At 41.5% G+C, this 17,858-nt stretch overlaps 1 protein-coding gene across 1 annotated transcript in view; it reads right to left on the bottom strand.

The window, feature by feature from the left end:
- Nucleotides 1–13,036: 13,036 nt before the first annotated feature.
- Nucleotides 13,037–17,858, bottom strand: part of ST8SIA4 (ST8 alpha-N-acetyl-neuraminide alpha-2,8-sialyltransferase 4) — a 59,761-nt gene continuing 54,939 nt past the window's right edge. Inside the window, exon 5 of the mRNA XM_042787927.1 lies at nucleotides 13,037–16,901. Within this exon, the coding sequence (XP_042643861.1) occupies nucleotides 16,619–16,901 (283 nt within the window). The 3' untranslated portion in view covers nucleotides 13,037–16,618. The remainder of the gene's footprint in view (nucleotides 16,902–17,858) is intronic.

The raw sequence follows: 17,858 nt of genomic DNA, 5'->3' as shown, positions 1-17,858 counted from the left end.
TGCTCAGATAGAAGAAGATTGAGAATGATTCCTGGAACAGTTGCACATAAAGAGAAACACTCCGGGACAAAGGATCTTTATTGTGAGGCCCGAGCCTGAGGTTGGCCAGTTACCCGGGAAGGATGTAAGACTTGTGCGTCCACTTGTGAACAACGTCGCACTCGTTTAGAGAGACAGCCTCTGGAGGATGATCCCTTACACTTGAGAGAAGGAAAAGGGTTGTGTGAGGCCTGACAAGTGGATTATATTGGGCCTTTCCAAAAATTGGAAGTTGTCAGTTGGGGTAGAGTTAGTGTCAGGGCTGGTCCAAGCTGAAGCATGTGTTAGAGCAATGGGAGAAAACACAGTAAAAGCTCTGAAAACTGGTTTGGTACCTTCCCAAAACCACAGTCAATTCAGTTGGAAAATGGTTCCCACTTTATTGCCAAAATAGTCTTGGACTGGGCAACTTGAGAAGGAATATCGTAGGTGTACCATACCCCATATTATCTGCAGGCAAATGGGATTGTGGAAAGAACAAAAGGCTTGTTGAAGTGCTTCCTCAAACCACATAAATCAGGATAGGCTGAGCAGTTATGGGATGCAGTGACTAGTGTCAACAGCCATTGGGGAATAAACGGATGCCTGAAAATTACAGCATTTTGTCTGAGGCCCTAACCCTTATGCCAGCCCTGTATAGCTCTCATCATCCTAAGGATTCATTGCACTTTCCGGGCCAGTCAGTTTTGGTTGAACTCCCTACTGTAAGGACCGTACCTCTGGTACTGGAAACCTCAATGAATAAGTATGCCTGGAAGGTAAAAGATGCTCATGGGAAAGAACATAAGATTAACATGAGGTGGTTTGTTCCATCTTTCTGAAGATAACTTGCCTCTGGCTCCTTAAAATAAATGAAGTCTGACTTCTTTTCTCTTTCAGGTGAGAACCCCAAAGCCTGCCCAGAAGAACATATGAAGCTGTTGGTTGGTCTGTGTGGTTTTGATGGTGATTTCTTTGTTTATAGGATGTATAATATACCACCACAGATGATGTTCTGGCTGACCCTTGTCGCTGCCTTTAGTGTCTGGGGTAATTTCGGTGCCCACCTTCCCGACTTGTCATGGCAGAACAAATTTGTTGTTCTAGGCCAACAAGTAGCCAACTGACTAATTGTTGAGTGTGCAGTGGACCCTTTGATTTGGAAAGCTGTCCATGGACTGCTGTTCCTGTTTCCCCTGCATGGCTACTGAGTAGTTATAGCAAAGTCAAACCCAACATTTACTGGGAAACTGAACAAAATGAATCACCTTGGCTGACACAATTTCTGACCCAGGGTGAATATTGTTTGAAATGCACCTGGACTGATGGAATCCATGTTGGAAGAGTAAGTTCAAGAACCTTTTTATAATCTAAATCATATTATCCAATTCCAAGGTGTCCTAGAGATCATTACTATTGAGACAGCCTGTGCCTTTGATCTATTGGCAGATTAAGCCACTCAAATACAAGCAGCAATATTCGTATGGTTCTTGACTACCTGCTTGCTGAAGAGGGGGGTGTTTGTGGTAAATTGAATGATTCTAACTGTTTTTAAATTTTATAACAGTGGTAGAATTGTTAAACAAATTACTGCAGGAATCTGGCCCATGTCCTTGTCCAGACATGGAAAGGCTGGAACATTGACATGTTTTCCTGGGTCTGCAGAGATCCATGGGTTAAGTGACTTCTGTTCTATTTGTTATCTGGTTTTGTCATGTTAATGTTTTTACCTTGTATTATCCCTTGTTTTATACAATTGATTCAACGTGTTGTATCTAACATGCAATTTGTACCTATTTTCACCTGATGGTGTTAAATAAATTTGCTTTGTACGCCAGTCTACACTGTGAGTTGTACAAATTGTATAAAATGCTCTTTTCTGGACCTTTCTAAACAGGTATTTTTTCTTAAAAGCCACCATGGGTCCTGAAGCAATCTGAGCCATGAGGTGGTATGAGAGACCGAACTACAAAAAGTTTGTCTCGAGCTGTTTGTCTCAAAGATTGCCTGTTTTCCAGGACGGCTACGAGGCCACAGAGATGTCTAGCCTGTAAAAAGCATCTGCTGCAAGGCCACAGCGATATTGCTGGTGAGAAATATCTCGCCAACGGCTGCAAAATACTTGTGAAGAACATCCTGGTGTAAGTGCCAGAATGTGGAGGAACTGCAAATTTGTGTGGTTGTTATGGAAACCGCAGCCCCAAATGGGGATAAAATGGGCTGTTGAGACAAGCTGCGTGTGATTGTCTGATCGTCCACTGTAGAAGTACCAAAAGACTTGGAACGTACAGGGAATGACCCCCGGGTCGACCCCTGGGATGTGAGAGACTCGGACATCTGAGACGTGAAAGACTTGGACCCCTGGGATGCAATGGATCCATGGTAGTGACTATCCTTGCAACCCTATCCCGACTGCTTGTTTAATTTCTGCCTTTTCCTTCCATTCTATCCTATTGCTACTTCTTTTTCTTTTACTTTTGATAATAAGAGCTGTTTCTAGTGTACAACATTTGACCTCCTATTTGTCTTAATCTCATTATTGGCATCATATCGAAACCTCCCACAATATTAGATCGGGTCAATGTAATGTAAGTCAATATCATTACTCAGGTGACCCTGAGGACTTAATCTAAGACAAGCTACAGAAATGGGTCTTCCATATTACTTGAATGTAAGAAATTGTGGGACAACAATCCTGCTTACAGCATTATCAGAAAGTAAGCTGGCCTCATATATAGGCTGATAGTCTAATGTAATCACACTTAGACAATGAGTGTTTGCTCTGATGTCTGTATAATACAGTACACATCTATTTTCTTCCTGCCCTCCTTTTCACTTTATATTGTGCCTCCACTATAAGAGAAGGAAAAGAAAAATATTCAGGAGAGTTCTTTGCCAGCTGCATCATCAGCCACTTCAACATTAAGATCAACCATAAGCAAGGGAAAAATCCATAGTTCTGATATATACCTTATTAATGAGCTTAGACTGGAGTCACATATATTATGGCTCTTTCCTGATTTACAATACATTCTGTGTTCAGAAGTAATAGGTTTTCAGTTTACAAATTAGAATTTTGCGTAAAAATTTTTTTGATCATCTTTATTGCTTCAAAAGCATTTAACTAATTTAGATGGTAAGCAATATTTCTATACTTCATAAATTAAGTAAATATATATCTGCATGTTTTATCTATCCTACTCTATAAATTATTTGCTGTTTTGTCAAGGCAACTCAAGAATTGTCTTAAAGTAGAACCTATATGCTTCCCTTCAACAGCTAAGCAGAACAGAGTTAGTGCAAACCAGAGATTTTTTCAGAGCCACAGACCTGCCATACCGTGCTCTGCCAGAAGTTGCTGTCATGTCCTGTGAAGTCAGAGACTGTTATAAATAACAACTGAGACATTTTTCATGGATATTCTACTATTTCTTTCACACTGCCTGCGTGTCTAACCTTTGTTTCCAGGATTTTGACCTGTAAGTAAGAAACTGTGTCTGCATGGTAACTAATGGTACATCACTCAGAGTTACTGACTTCTTGCCTCCAAGTTACACAATTTTCATGTTGCTATGCTCTCCTGCCTCGCAAGGTGGAGCTAAGGACCTGGACAGGTGACCTGGTGGGGATGGAGCGATTGCCCTGTGACAAAATATTGGCTGCACACAGGTACTTTCCCAGTTTACAAGGTTTCTGCTGATTTTCCTCTTAATGTTAGTGAATATATATGAGATATAGACCATGTTCTGTAACAATTATCAAATCAGCAAGCAAATGAGAACACTCTGAAGAGGGAAACACATTCATTAAAATAGTAGTGTTATCTTAGCAAAATAAAACCCACAAAGAAGTCAGAGCACCATCTTCAAATTTTCTATTATAAATTTTAATTAACTAGGACTATTGCTATAGCAGATTAGATCCTCTGCTTAGTGACCAAGACACCATTTAGATGTGTACTATATAAAAAGAGAAGAGTGTTCTGCTTAACTCAGCTACTTCTTTCTGTGGCCTTTCATTATGGCAGCAACCGAACTGAAACTGAAATTTATCAACAATTTGCTATATACTAGTTAAAACAAAGTCAATCGTTAAGAAATAAACTTTATACAAACTATTTCTATGCCAAATAATTGCAAACATATTCTAGTGCTATGTGCTATTCAAATAAGCCCACAACTAAACAGGATAGAGAGATGAAAAATCTTTCCTACTTTTAGAGAACTATTAGTTTTTAAGCCACAGAGTTCTCTTTTTTCTTATAACTGGTTTCAGCAGCAAATTGGAGAAAATACAAATCATCATCTTTTTACAGCATGAGTGTTTTCCTGCAAGCCAGCTTCCAGACATATTGGTCTATTTAGCTCTAAAAACAAAGACTGAAACAAAGCCATATGTTCTTAATAGATTTTCCATTAACTATAACCCTTTCCAAAATATGAAAGTAACCAATACACAAGTGTCTCTAGAGTCATTTGTTTCATCACAGTCACCTAAAGGTCTGCTCAAGCCAGAAGCCACATTAAGGCTATACAAGTATAATCTGTTTTAGTAAATCATAAGAATCTAGGAATAAAATTCTCCTGGGCTGGATAGTAATTCTCATACAGGTCTTGAAAAGCAAGTTACTTTCCCTGTCAGGAATTCCACATCATCTTTCCAAAACTTGTCATAAGCTCCAGATAAGAAACTACTAATTATTTCAAATAATTGGAACAGTGAGGGGATTTCAAATACTAATATTAGTAGTAACGACTGGGGACTAGGGTTTACTTTTATTGAGAAAATAATTTTCACTCTCTTCAGGTATTTTTCTGTCCTATCTACAGTCACATAACTCTGTCTTTACCTGCAGCTCACTTCAGCTGAGTTGCTAAGGCAGTAAGGCTTACATGATTCCATTGTTTCTCTGTCAGTTCGTCCTAATAACTTAGCCAATGAATCCAACACAGGCCCACAAATAAGATTAAGGGACAGGTGCATCTTTCATATGAGAAAAGGCTGAAAGAGCAGGGACTGTTCAGAGAAGTCTCATCAATGTGTATAAATACCTGATGGCTGGGAATGAAGAAGAGGGAGCCAGACTCTTAGAGGCATACACTGTCAGGACAAAAGTCAATGAGCACAAATTAAAACCTGGAAATTCCATATGAATACAATAAAATGCTTTTTTTACTGTGAGGGTGGTCAAATACAGTGTTGTGGTTTGAGCCTGGTCAGCAACCAAACACCACGCAGCTACTCTCTCCCACTTCTCTTCTGGCAATGAGAAAGGGATGATGAGCCAGGCTTGGGGCTCGATATAGGACTGGGAGGGGTAGATCACCCTTTATGGTCACGAGCAAAAGGCAGACTCATTAGGGGAAGAAAAAAAGAACATAGATTTATTACAGACACTAACAACAACACTTTACAGAGTAGGACAGTGAGAAGCATTGCCACATCTTGAGAACACCTTCCTCCCACCCCTCCCTTCTTCCTAGGCTCAGTTCCACTCCTGATATCTCCACCTCCTCCCCCCAGCGGCTTAGGGGCAGGGAATGGGGGGTGCAGTCACTGCTGCTGCTTCTTCCATTTTCAGTGGGGGGAGCTTGTGCAACGTCTTTCCCCTGCTCCAGTGTGGTCCCCCTCTCACAGGAGACAGTCCATCACAAACATCCTCCGACATGAGTCCCTCCCATGAGCTGCAGCGTTCCCCACACTGCTCTGTCATGGGTCAAATTTCTCCAACTGGATTCTCTCCCATGGCTGCAGCCCTTCCTGAGCTGCTCCAGCATGGGACTCCCCCGCATGCTGCAATCCTCCCAGCACTGAATTACAGCAGCGGGGCTACCTTTTCCCACGAGACCCTGGCCTTCTTCAGGCACAGCACCTTGATCAACCAAGAAGAAGCCACAGGCCATAAATCAATGTCTGCTCCACTGTAGATCTTCATGGGTGGCAGGGGGGGCCGCCCTGCCATCTCACCACAGGATACAGGGGGGTCTCTGCTCTGGCACACCTCCCCCCTCCTTTCTTCCTCCGTTCCTCCACTGACCTTGGTGTTCATGCAGCTGCAGCAACTCCTCCTCACAAGTCCGACTGCTCGTCACCACGTCCCTTCTTAAATATGTTATCGCAGAGGCACAGCTGATTGGCTCAGTTTTTGAGCAGAGGTGGAGCTGACTTGGAGCTGGGGGAGCTTCGAGAAACATCTCACAGGGGGCCGCCCCTATAGCCCCCTCCCCTGCTATCCAAAAACCCCACCACTCACTCAAACCTAGGACATAGAGAACCAGGCTGCCAGAGAGGTTGTGGAGTTTCCATCACTGGAGTCTTTCAAAACCCAACACAGTCCTGGGCAAACTGCTCTAGCTGATCCAACTTGAACACCAGGATTTGGACTGGATAATCTCAAGAAACCCCTTCCAAGTGAAGTGATTCTGTGATTCTATACTAATCCTTAGATCAAATTCAGACACATTTGCTAGAAGCATAGTTGTCTCAGATATTTTAAATTCCTATAACTATTTGGAAATCAGTTATAAGGAGAGGGAGAGTGCACAACACTTTTACTGCTGCAAGAAAAACAAGTAGCACTCTGCACTCCCTCAGCAGCAACAGCCCACTCCACAAATGGGATACAGGTTTATTAGCAAGGGCATATTAGCCTTTGCATAGCTGCAAACTGGCACCATAGGCACCTTTACTTGCTTGGCTTGTGAGCTTCTCCTGCTTTTGCAAAAGAGGTCCTCTGTCTCATGCTGTGATAGTGGATACTAGAGGGATGTGAGATTGTTGGAAAAGGAATCAGTTTACTGAGAGGACTCTGGAAGACACTGGAAGTGGAAAGGTAGAAGGTGGAAAAGCAATAATGCAGCTGATATGGGAGAAGCTGAGGTTACTTCAGGACATAATTTTGCGTAAAATTAGGCTTTAGGCATTGTACACATAGAATGACTTGTTTGATGCATGGAGTTAGAGGTATTATAGCACTGAATGCTGCTTGTGTATCACACAGCACTCTTCTATGGGCTGTAGAAGCAGATCAGAAAGCATTACTCTGATGTACTGCCCAGACTACTCCATTCTTCTTCTAAAAGAAGCAATTCACCCACATGGAGTACAATACTACAGTAGCTATTCTTCTTCGAAGATGGTGCATTGTCACATAACACTGCCTTGGGTTTTATATAGTCTCTCTTCAAACACAGATTTAGGAATCAGATTGCATTTGCCAATGATTCAGGAGGAGTAAGAACAGAGCTTAGACAACCCTGGGGAGGAAAGGGTAAATGTCATGCAGTTGGGGGTTCAGGAGAGGGGCAGTTGAAAGCATCTTCTTTCATTTTGTTGTTGTGTTTTTTTTTTTCTTGTCATCTTCATATTATCATGATGTCATTAACCTTTATTTTGATTCTTGCTTTCCTGCAGTCAGAGAATTATATAGGTCAACAATGTGGGAACAAGCAGCTCAGACGCTGTTCTTTATTTTACTGGACCTGAAGCTGTTTTCTGTTAGTGCAGCAAAGCAATAGATGGAGACAATGATTTGAATTCTCCAGAATGGCTGCTGAGTTATGAAGGTGGGTCTGAGAAACCTGATAGCAAAAGCAGGCAGATTTAATAGCAGCTGTCAATCTCTGATAGGAACAGAAGTTACTGGGAATAATATTTGTGAGGTAATAAGGAAGCAAAATAAGTCTTGGAAACACTACCTGGACAGCACAGCTAGATCACCAAGAAGCCTTTTTTCTTAAGGTACTCTGAGAAAAGGTGTGCACCAGTAAGCACCGAGCTTGCACCTGCCAATCTGTTACCATTCAGGGAAATAGTCCACTCCAGCCCTTCTGCATTAGTGAAACACTTTGCAAGTATGGTTTCTATTTCTCAGGATTTCAGAAATTGAATGGCTACTTAATAACTTGAGGCAAGCAGACCAACTACAAAAAGCATACATCTCCTTAAAGCTTTTGTTAGAGATTAAGGATAATGGTGACTATTTAGAAGGATTCCTGCTATGTACAGAGTATATTTTCAGACAGTCAAGGCCTTGGCTGACTCTCCATGCCTGTTCTGATGCTGCAACTAACTGCTTTGCCAGCTTTACATTGGTCTGAGGCTTAACTCCTAGATAGCATCCCAGTATGTTAATAGGTTTTCTTTTGGCAGGGGGTTTTCCAAGAATGCTTTTGAGCATCCCTTAGAAAGGGAGTATGTTTAAAGGCAGGAGTTGAACTTTACTTCAGTAGTCTCTTAATCGTTCTTTGTATGTTATCTGCACATTGACATAATAGTAACTCTTGAAGTTGTTCAACCACAATAAACAGAAGAAAAAACTCCATTAATAATAATCACCTACAAAATGGTCTAATTCTGAGGAGGAATACTATTTAAACTATTCTGGAAAAACTGGGAGGATTGTTTCATGAAACACAAAAATTTGAGTTCTTCCACAGATACACTGTCAAAAATGCTACTGCTTAGGCAAAATAAACTATTTGGTATTTATTTTCTCTGGAGCAAATAAAGAGCTGAGAGACTGAAAATTTTTTACATTGTATTTGGAAATGTCCGTACATGTAGTTTTGGCATTTGGAGTTCTAGCACAGCAGTTTGCCATTCTTGATTGGAAATGTTTTTGTTTGTAACATTCCCCTGGGCTTTATAGGAGCTATATTTTGGGCAGGTGTTTGTACTTTCCACTCTAGGATAGAAATTCAGTCTTTACACTGCCTCTCAGAATGGAGAGTAGTTATGAGATGCCCCCTGGCTCTTCAGCAAAGGATGCTCCTTGGTGTACCACAACAGATTCTAGTCTGTAGAGAAGAAAGGGAGCAAAAATTCCCATCTAACTCTAGACAGTAGCTTTAAAAGCAACAGAGTGAAGACTGTATTTCTTCTTTGAGTCTTTGATATACAGGTGTCCTGGGTTTGAGTGAGTAGCAGGGTTTTTGGATAGCAGGGGAGGGGGCTGTAAGGGCAGCCCCCTATGAGAAGCTTCTCGAAGCTCCCCCAGCTCCAAGTCAGCTCCACCTCTGCTCGAAAATTGAGCCAATCAGCTGCGCCACTGCAATAACGCATTTAAGAAGGGACGTGGTGACGAGCAGTCGGACTTGTGAGGAGGAGTTGCTGCAGCTGCATGAACACCAAGGTCAGTGGAGGAATGGAGGAAGAAAGGAGGGGGGAGGTGTGCCGGAGCAGAGACCTCCCTGTATCCTGTGGTGAGATGGCAGGGCGCCCCCCCCTGCCACCCATGAAGACCTACGGTGGAGCAGACACTGATTTATGGCCTGTGTTTTTCACCTGGTTGATCAAGGTGCTGTGCCTGAAGAAGGCCAGGGTCTCGTGGGAAAAAGTAGCCCCGCTGCTGTAATTCAACGCTGGGAGGATTGTAGCATGCGGGGGAGTCCCACGCTGGAACAACTCGGGAAGGGCTGCAGCCGTGGGAGAGAATCCAGTTGGAAAAAGTTGGTGACCCATGACAGAGCAGTGTGGAGAACGCTGTAGCCCATGGGAGGGACTCATGTCGGAGGATGTTTGTGGAGGACTGTCTCCTGTGAGAGGGGGGACCACACTGGAGCAGGGGGAGGAAGTTCCAGAAGCTCCCCCCACTGAAAATGGAAGAAGCAGCAGCAGTGACTGCACCCCCATTCCCTGCCCCTCTGCTGCTGCAGGGAGGAGGTAGAGATATCGGGAGTGGAGCTGAGCCTAGGGAGAAGGGAGGGGTGGGGGGGAAGGTGTTCTCAAGATGTGGCAATGCTTCTCACTGTCCTACTCTGTTACATGTTGTGTCTAATAAATCAATGTTCTTTTTTTCTTTCCCTAATGAGTCTGCCTTTTGCTTGTGACCATAAAGTGTGATTTTTTTCCCCATCCCAGTCCTATCTCGAACCCCAAGCCTGGCTCATCTGCCCCTTCTCATTGCCAGAAGAGAAGGGGGAGAGAGTAGCTGCATGGTGGTTGGCTGCTGACTTGGCTCAAACCATGACATCTGGGAACTAATTTCCATGAGAGACGAGGTAGTCTTGTTCCCTCCTACTGCCTTTACTTCTTCCTCAGTTTTTTCCTTCTTGGGTAAGTGTCCAGCCTTTAGCTTATCAGTAGACTTATCTAAGGGATTTAGCACATCAGCAAGGAAGTGGGGCCATGCATCCTTCAATACACTCTGCCCTTCCCTGGGCAGCATTCCTTAGACTAATCACAGAGGCCACAACTTGACCTTGATGCTTCTGTATTGAGGAATGCTTGAGACTGATTCTGTCAGTTCCTTACACACCTTTACTGATTATCAATTATATGCTTGTGGTTTTTCTGTAATAGAGAGCACTTTACCAGTAAAAATGGACAGTAATTTAAAATAATGTAATTAATATTACAGAGCTATAAACAGAATTTGGCAAAATACGGCCTCTTGTACCTATGCCATGAAAAAGGACACAGCTCAGCAACATATTGAGTGTCACAGACTATTGAAATACACATAATCTCCAACAGTGTATGAAGGCTGAATCTTCAATTATAGAACAAAAAACTTCAAATTCATTATGGAAAAGGTTGAGGTTTTTTTCTACTTTCTGTAGCTGGGGTGGAGTTGTGTATTTGCTTTTGCATCGTGGCTGGTAAATGTTTAGAAATCTGTTACTGATTGAAACATTATACTGATTGATTTAATAGGCTTTAAAGCATTGTGTATGGCTTTTGTAGTTTTGTATATGATTTATACAAGCTATTTTTTCATTTTCTTTTAAATTCTGAAGTGTATACAGAGATTAATTCTGGCTCTCACTGGGTAGGTTTTGCTCTCATGAGAACCATTTCAAACATTTTGTAATAGACTATATTAATGGGGCCAGGTACAACCAGGGTCTCTGCCCAGGCTGATGGATGAGGGCGATGTTTTCCTATTTGCTGGATCCTCCAGAAGTGAAGCTGAGCACGTGTCCCTGTAACACACACAGACACAAGGACAGCTTCCGAGGACACTGACACAGTCACTGGCACTGCCACAGAAGAGGACACTGACACAGTCACTGGCACTGCCACAGAAGAGGCACTGCCTACAACAGCAATCCCACAGAGGACTTGAACAACCACAAAGGTAGACAGCCCAGCTCCCCTCTTCTTCCTCGGCTGGCAGAGACACTAGTCACTAGTGCAGCACACACGGGATGCTCTCCGGGTTCACGAGGACACACACACTCACAGATCCCCTGAGTACTGGCACAGCCCCTCTGCCTGCTTAGCACCTCTGCCATGATCCTGGGCCCCCTTGTCTGCCCCACAGGTATCCAACTTGCTGGCTGGTCCAGCTCAGTGCTCACTGTACACAGCACTCACACACTTGCCTCGCAGAACCTCACACTTGTGGGTCCTCCTGGGCACACCAGCACAGACCCTCTGCCTGCCTGAGACCGCTTCCCTGACCCACAGTCTCCTACTTGCCAGCTGGTCTTTAACCTAATACTGCCAAGTCCACCACTAAGTCCCTAAGTGTCACATCTAACACATCCTTTAACTATCTCCAAGGATGGTGATTCAACGACTTTCATGGACGGCCCATTCCAGTGCTTGATAACCCTTTCAGTGAAGAAATCTTTCCCAATCTAAACCTTCTGGCACAACTTGAACCCATGGGCCTCTCATCCTGTCACTTGTTACTTGGGAGAAGAGATTGACACTCACCTCACTAGAACTTCCTTTCAGATAGCTGTAGAGAGAGACCGAGACCCCCCCACTCACTCCAGCAGTCAACACCACAGGCCAGGGGTGCCCACACCCCGGGTCTGACTCAAGCAGCTGGAACCCACTCCCTCTCACAATGCTCCCTCAGCAGCTGGCACCGAGTCCTTGCAGCACTCACATCCACAGGATAGAGAGTGACATTACACAAGGCAGGCAGTTAAGATTTAATGGGGAGTTCAGACAGACAGTGACAATCAGGTGCAGGAATCAGCCAGACAAGCATACTGACCAGCCACACTTTACACACGACTGGCCCCTTTTCTATCTATTCCTCTTTTCTTCCCTGCACATAGCCTCATGAGTTTGCAGTCCCACCAACCCCCACTCCAACATCCCGGACTCTCAGGTCAGCATCCTTATCAGTTGCAAAGTCCCATTTGACTGCAGTTTCTTGACAGGAATTAAACTAGTGTGATTGACAAGGCTGGCTTCTTGTCTTTGTCTGCATTATGATTTGCCTGTCAGGTTTGTGTCTCCATATACTTTATTGCTTCCCCCTTTTCCTTAGTATCCTATTTGACAAGGTCCTTGATCAGATAATCTTACCAGAATAAATATTCCTACACTTCACATATCGTTACGAGTTAGAGCGACTGATCAGTTTGGTTCCCACTGCTGCTTCCCTTGTAATTTTTTGTTGGTCAGGTCTGTGTCTCTCTTTGTTCTTGTTTATGGCTTCCTCCTTTTCTTAGTATCCCCTTTTCAAGACATATTAAAGGAGCAGACACTCTCCTTCCATGTATACTGACAATTAGCATATAACTGAAAAATACTATCACAACTGTGTTAGAAAGGAATACAGAACAGAATATAGCAGGAAAAAAAAAAAGAAAAAAGGTCTTTATTTTATAGTTATACAAATAATAAAACCAATCCCCATAGCTGTACTTGAAATAATATTAACATTGTCAAATCTGACAATCCTGACAGAATACACATCAATACTTTAAACCACAGAAAGTGTATTACATCAGCTCAGTAGCAACAGTACTATGAAGGAATGAAGCTCTCTGTAAACGCTCTTCCTTTATTTTATCTATATCTAGAACAATTGTGCTTTTCCTTACACAAAGTAACAGTGCTCTTAAAAATAAATAATGTGCAATTTCAGAGTTATATCCTGAAATATGCTAATCTATATCCCCATCTAAATCCTGGACATGTGTCTCCCAGGAAAGTCACTGTAAAGAGTGCTCAGCACTTTGTTAGATTAAACACTAAAAAAAGGTATTGAACCCACACCTGGTTTTCTTCAAATTGCAGTCAATTAGAGAAAAAGTGCTGACCTCAAGAATATGTTGCTTATATTGTTATCAAAAGAATGGTACAGTCCTTATTACAAGTCAAATTGTGTAAACCATCCGAAGTTTGAAAGGTTCAGTAGATGTTACATCTGGAGAGTGGCTCAGAGCTGTGGGAGAGAGAACGGTCCCAATGCTGAACACTTAACAATCAAATATATTTATCTATTATTTTTATGAACTATGAAAGACTCTCTGGCACAGAAACATTAACAGATACGTTAATAAACAATTTACATTATGTTTATCTCAATGAAATAAAACTGTTCAATGTAAAGCTGCCATAAGTTTTGGAAAATTATACACTCACTGCTGTCTTGATGTAGTTCCCAGTTCTTATTTTTAACACACATTTAGGAACCATAGTTGGCAACTGGTATGACAGATGTGAGAATAAATTTGAGGAACACTTGCAGATATCATATCATAACAATATTAGAGATCCTTCTTTTTATCCTATCTACTTGGTATTAGTTGTTAATAGCGTTGAATGTGTTGTAGTTATAATAAAGCCTGTTTATCTGATCTGTGCTGTAGGCAGCACTGGAGGTGTGAATGTATATAAACAACCAAAATCATCCAAGGCAGCTATGGAGGTTTGAGGTGTTGACTGCTGTCCTGTGAAGGACCACAAAGAGAAATTTATTCCACTAGAAAGTCCCTATGCAGAAGCAAAGCCTTTGTTACTGTGCCCTGGATCACCATTAGGGAAAAAGAGTCACACAGTGGAAGTAAGCTGTTTTTTTCATTCAGGACCTAGGGTGCCTCAACAGAAATGCACAAAGAGCCCCAGAGCAACAGAGAGCCAGGAAGTATAAGGGAGAGGTAGGTAAGGGTATCTGCAAGGAGTCCACTGCTACAGTTTCCCAGCAGTGAGACAACAACCAAGGCCACGTAATCTGACAAGAAAAGCTCTGGGCACATCCCACCTCAGGTCACCCTAGACTAACCAATGGCTGGTGGTCACGAGCCACCTCAAACCAGACAATTTCCATCACAACAAACTGAACACCAGGGAGCCCCAGACGTTTTGGGTTCCACATGGACAGAGATCTTATACAAAACCGACAGAGTAAAACCACTCCTTGTGCTTGTGAAAACCTGCACAGTCAAAGGCTACAACTGCTACTTGCCTCAGAGAAGGGTTTGAAAACTGCTACTCACTACGTTACACTTCAGCTCAGGATAAAGATGAGGCAGGTGAGACAGGAGACAGGTTAGTGAAGAGTCCTGTGCTTTTGGTAGGGAGGTACACCTGGGTGCCAGTTTGAGGGGAGGGTGCTCTGAGCGGGATGAGTGTGGATGATGGTAGAGAGCTGTGTGACCATGGCTCATGGTGCCAGAAGTGTGCAGTATTGAGAGTGGAAAGCCTGCAGGAGATCAGGTTAAGACCCAGTTTTGAGAAGGCATGGGCAAACTCCGTTGTCTTGGAAGTAGGTGCTACTGCCATGCCTTGTGCCAAACCAAGTCAGAGAAACACTGCCCTGTATCACCCTGTTCAATCAAATTTAGTGATAGGGTGAAAATTTGGATTCCATGGCTTGTGTACTAAAGTTAACTCCACTCACAGAGAATCAAATGTGAACCTTCCAAAACAGGCTCAGACCAAATTTTTCTTCATCTGCTGACTTCTGACGGCAAAATTGCTGATCTGTCTTCCTATTTATGTTTCACTGTTTTCACTTATAAAATTATACTAGTAATATTTTTTTTTTTTTTTTACTACTAGGAATTAGAGTGTCTCCATCTATTTCCTACCAACTTTTTGCAAAACTGTCTGAAAGGCAGTGATTTAGCCACTAAATTTGCATAATCACAGTCATGCATGATGAAATACATGTGAACTTAGGAAAAATGGGTAATAAATGGCACTTTCAGCTAGTAAATGTTTGTGAGTGTTATGCTATATATGAAACTGATCAAGCTAGTTGAAAATTCAGTAGATACACCAAATATTGTATTTGGAAATGAAGACCTAATGTAGAGCTGAAAGGGTAACAAGAAAATACCCATACATGCCCCCTCCTTAGCCTAGTCTGACATGAAAATGGTGGAATCATGGTGTTCTTCATTTACCTTCTCCATTATCATTAAAACATAGCATAAGCAGACACATTTTGTATCTCAGGATGTGCTGTACTGACACTCCACCCTCTTTCACCCTCCTGTAATTTCTTGCTCTATTTTTTGAAAGGAGTGAAAGAATTCTTGTTTTTGTGTATTATCAAGAATGATGCTCAGAAAAATCACTGTAAGATAATGCAGCTCTGTTACTTCAGCCAATTACACATCAGAACATCAAGCTGATACAAAGAGGTAGACATATCATCCAACACCACTAGAAATTTAAGTTTTAAAAAGAACTGTTTGATCTACAGTTCTTTTATTTTCCATTTAATTGGTTAAGTCTTTTTTTTCTTTAGATGTGTTCCAATGTCACTTGAGTTCCTTTAGAATTTGTGTTTTCCTTTCAATCAGAAATAAAAATTGTGTGTATATATATATTTATATATGAATACATAAAATAATTTCTGTACTCCTGCAGATTTTTCTGAAGAATGAAATTCTGTATGTGAAGTCAGTAAAGAGGCTTTGCTTTCAGACGCTTAATTCAAAAATTTAAATAACATAAAGAATATGTTCCCTTCAGCAGCAAGGAAACATCATATTAAATCTATACCATTTCTTCAGAGAAAGGAAAAAATGTGTATGAGTAATCTTTGGTACCAAAAATAATGACACCTTCTCATATGTCTTCAAAACTGAACACAACAGAAAAACTTCTTTTTAAAAATGGATCAAAATGACCTCTGAGTGGTTCCACGTAGTCAGTATTGACAGCAGTAACTAGAAAAACAACTGGGATGTTAAGTGTTGTGTGACAGCAGGATACAACACAGTAACAATTGATAAAATATTTGATGTTTCCCTCACCCTCATGAATTTTTTACCTAAGACAGTTCCATAAGATATATACTTTTAATTACTCATAAAAACATCAAAATCCATTATGGGCTCCAATGCTTAAAAGCAACAAAACCCAACCAATAGCAGTAAGAAAAAGAGCAACAAAAGCTGAGATTATAACACAAGACCAGAAACACTCCTCTGACTGAAGGCATTTATGGATTTGTTTGACCTTATGGACTTCACTTTTTCTACTCAATTCCATCTTTATCTTTTTTTGCCAAAAAGCCTGTTTTATTTGCTCAAGAAAATATTCTGTCCACCGAGGATTTCTTCTGTCGCTGTCTGACCACAGTGGCAAGTCAGCAGGATATATTTTTCTTCTTTAATTAATGATGAATGTGTCACTGGATCCTGTAAACACTATTGAGTATACATTCAAGCTTTGTTCGTAGTCAAATTGGCACTTACTTGAACCTTGCAGTCAAGATAGCTTAGTTATATAGCACTTTACAGGTATAATAGCTGGCTATGTACTTCTGATAAAATTCTTTTTTCTGATGGCTCAGTGGGTATTGAAACATCCTCACTGGGATCCCACTGCCATTGCACAACATCTTTATGATGAAGTGTATACTCTGTACTTCTTATTGTACTTTACATGTGCTTTATTGCTGTACACATTTCCCTGTTGTTAATTTAAGTGCTCCTCTGTTATGTAATGCATACAATGTTTTAAACTCTAAGGGCATCCTATGAGGACTGGCATTAGAAAAGTATCGATACTTCAGATCATCATAATAGTGATACTTGACTGGTTTTCCATGTAAATCCTTTGGGAATGGCCAAAATCCATACAGGTGAATCTCATCACAAAATCTGGTGGCAAGCGTATACATGAGGAGACCAGTGCTGGGTCGTTTAATGTGGACCTTGTTTGTCAGCCAGTAGCTGCAAAAATAGAAAAAGTGTATTAAGAAACTCTCATGCAACTACATGTGAATAAATTCTGTAAACTTATTTTATCTATTATGCATTTCATTTTACACTATAAAGAAGCAAAAGTTTCCTTCTTCTCTTTAAACTGAGATCATAAATGATGACACTGTTTCGGCACAGCTTTATTCCAGCTAGAAGAGAAGTGAGATCTTACTTAACACAGCACTGAAGAAAAGCTGGCCAACTAAGGTTCTTAGTTCAAGCTTTAACCTTAACAAGAAGTCATAATGTCTACAAATGCTAGAAACCTCCTAACCCAGATAAGGGAACAGTCTCTTGCTGTAAACTTTGACCTCTTGCAGTACCCAACTCACCTCATCAAGTCACTCCTACACAGAATATTTGATTGGCCTACTGATTACTTCACAGATTGTTTGTCTAAATAGAAAGTAAATGGAAATAATAAACATAGCACATTAAGAATGTAACTTTCAGAAGTAAACAGAAGTGAAGCTTTAATTACTTTGCTTGTGATTAAGTATGTAAATCTTCCTGGTTGCTAATGGCAGTCTCCAGAAAAGCAAAATCTTACATTAATAATTTAGAAAAGGTTTTGTTTTGTGCTCAACACTTCACAGATCTGCCTGAATCTATGGGACAGTTTTCCTGAGCCAATAGCAATATGTCTGGCTGTAGGTTTAGAAGCTGCAGAGAGTTTTCATGAGTCAGATGGTGGGTAGGTACAGAAGGAACATAGGTACTGGATTCCAGCATGTAGCTCACATTGGTACCTTTAAAATCTGCCATCAACTTGTTTCACATTCCCAATCTTTAAGAAAACTTCATTAAAATGGTGCCAGCCTATTACTGGTAAAATGCTTCTCCCAAGCCTGATTCCATGTAAAGTTTGTGAGCACTTTACAGAAATAAAAAAGGGCATTTAGAAACCTAAACTCAGTCATTCTGCTG

The sequence above is a fragment of the Tyto alba genome, unplaced genomic scaffold, assembly GCF_018691265.1.
Source record: "Tyto alba isolate M040663 unplaced genomic scaffold, T.alba_DEE_v4.0 Super-Scaffold_13, whole genome shotgun sequence".
In the NCBI taxonomy this organism is placed as follows: domain Eukaryota; kingdom Metazoa; phylum Chordata; class Aves; order Strigiformes; family Tytonidae; genus Tyto; species Tyto alba.
This window is presented reverse-complemented; position numbering and strand designations above follow the sequence as displayed.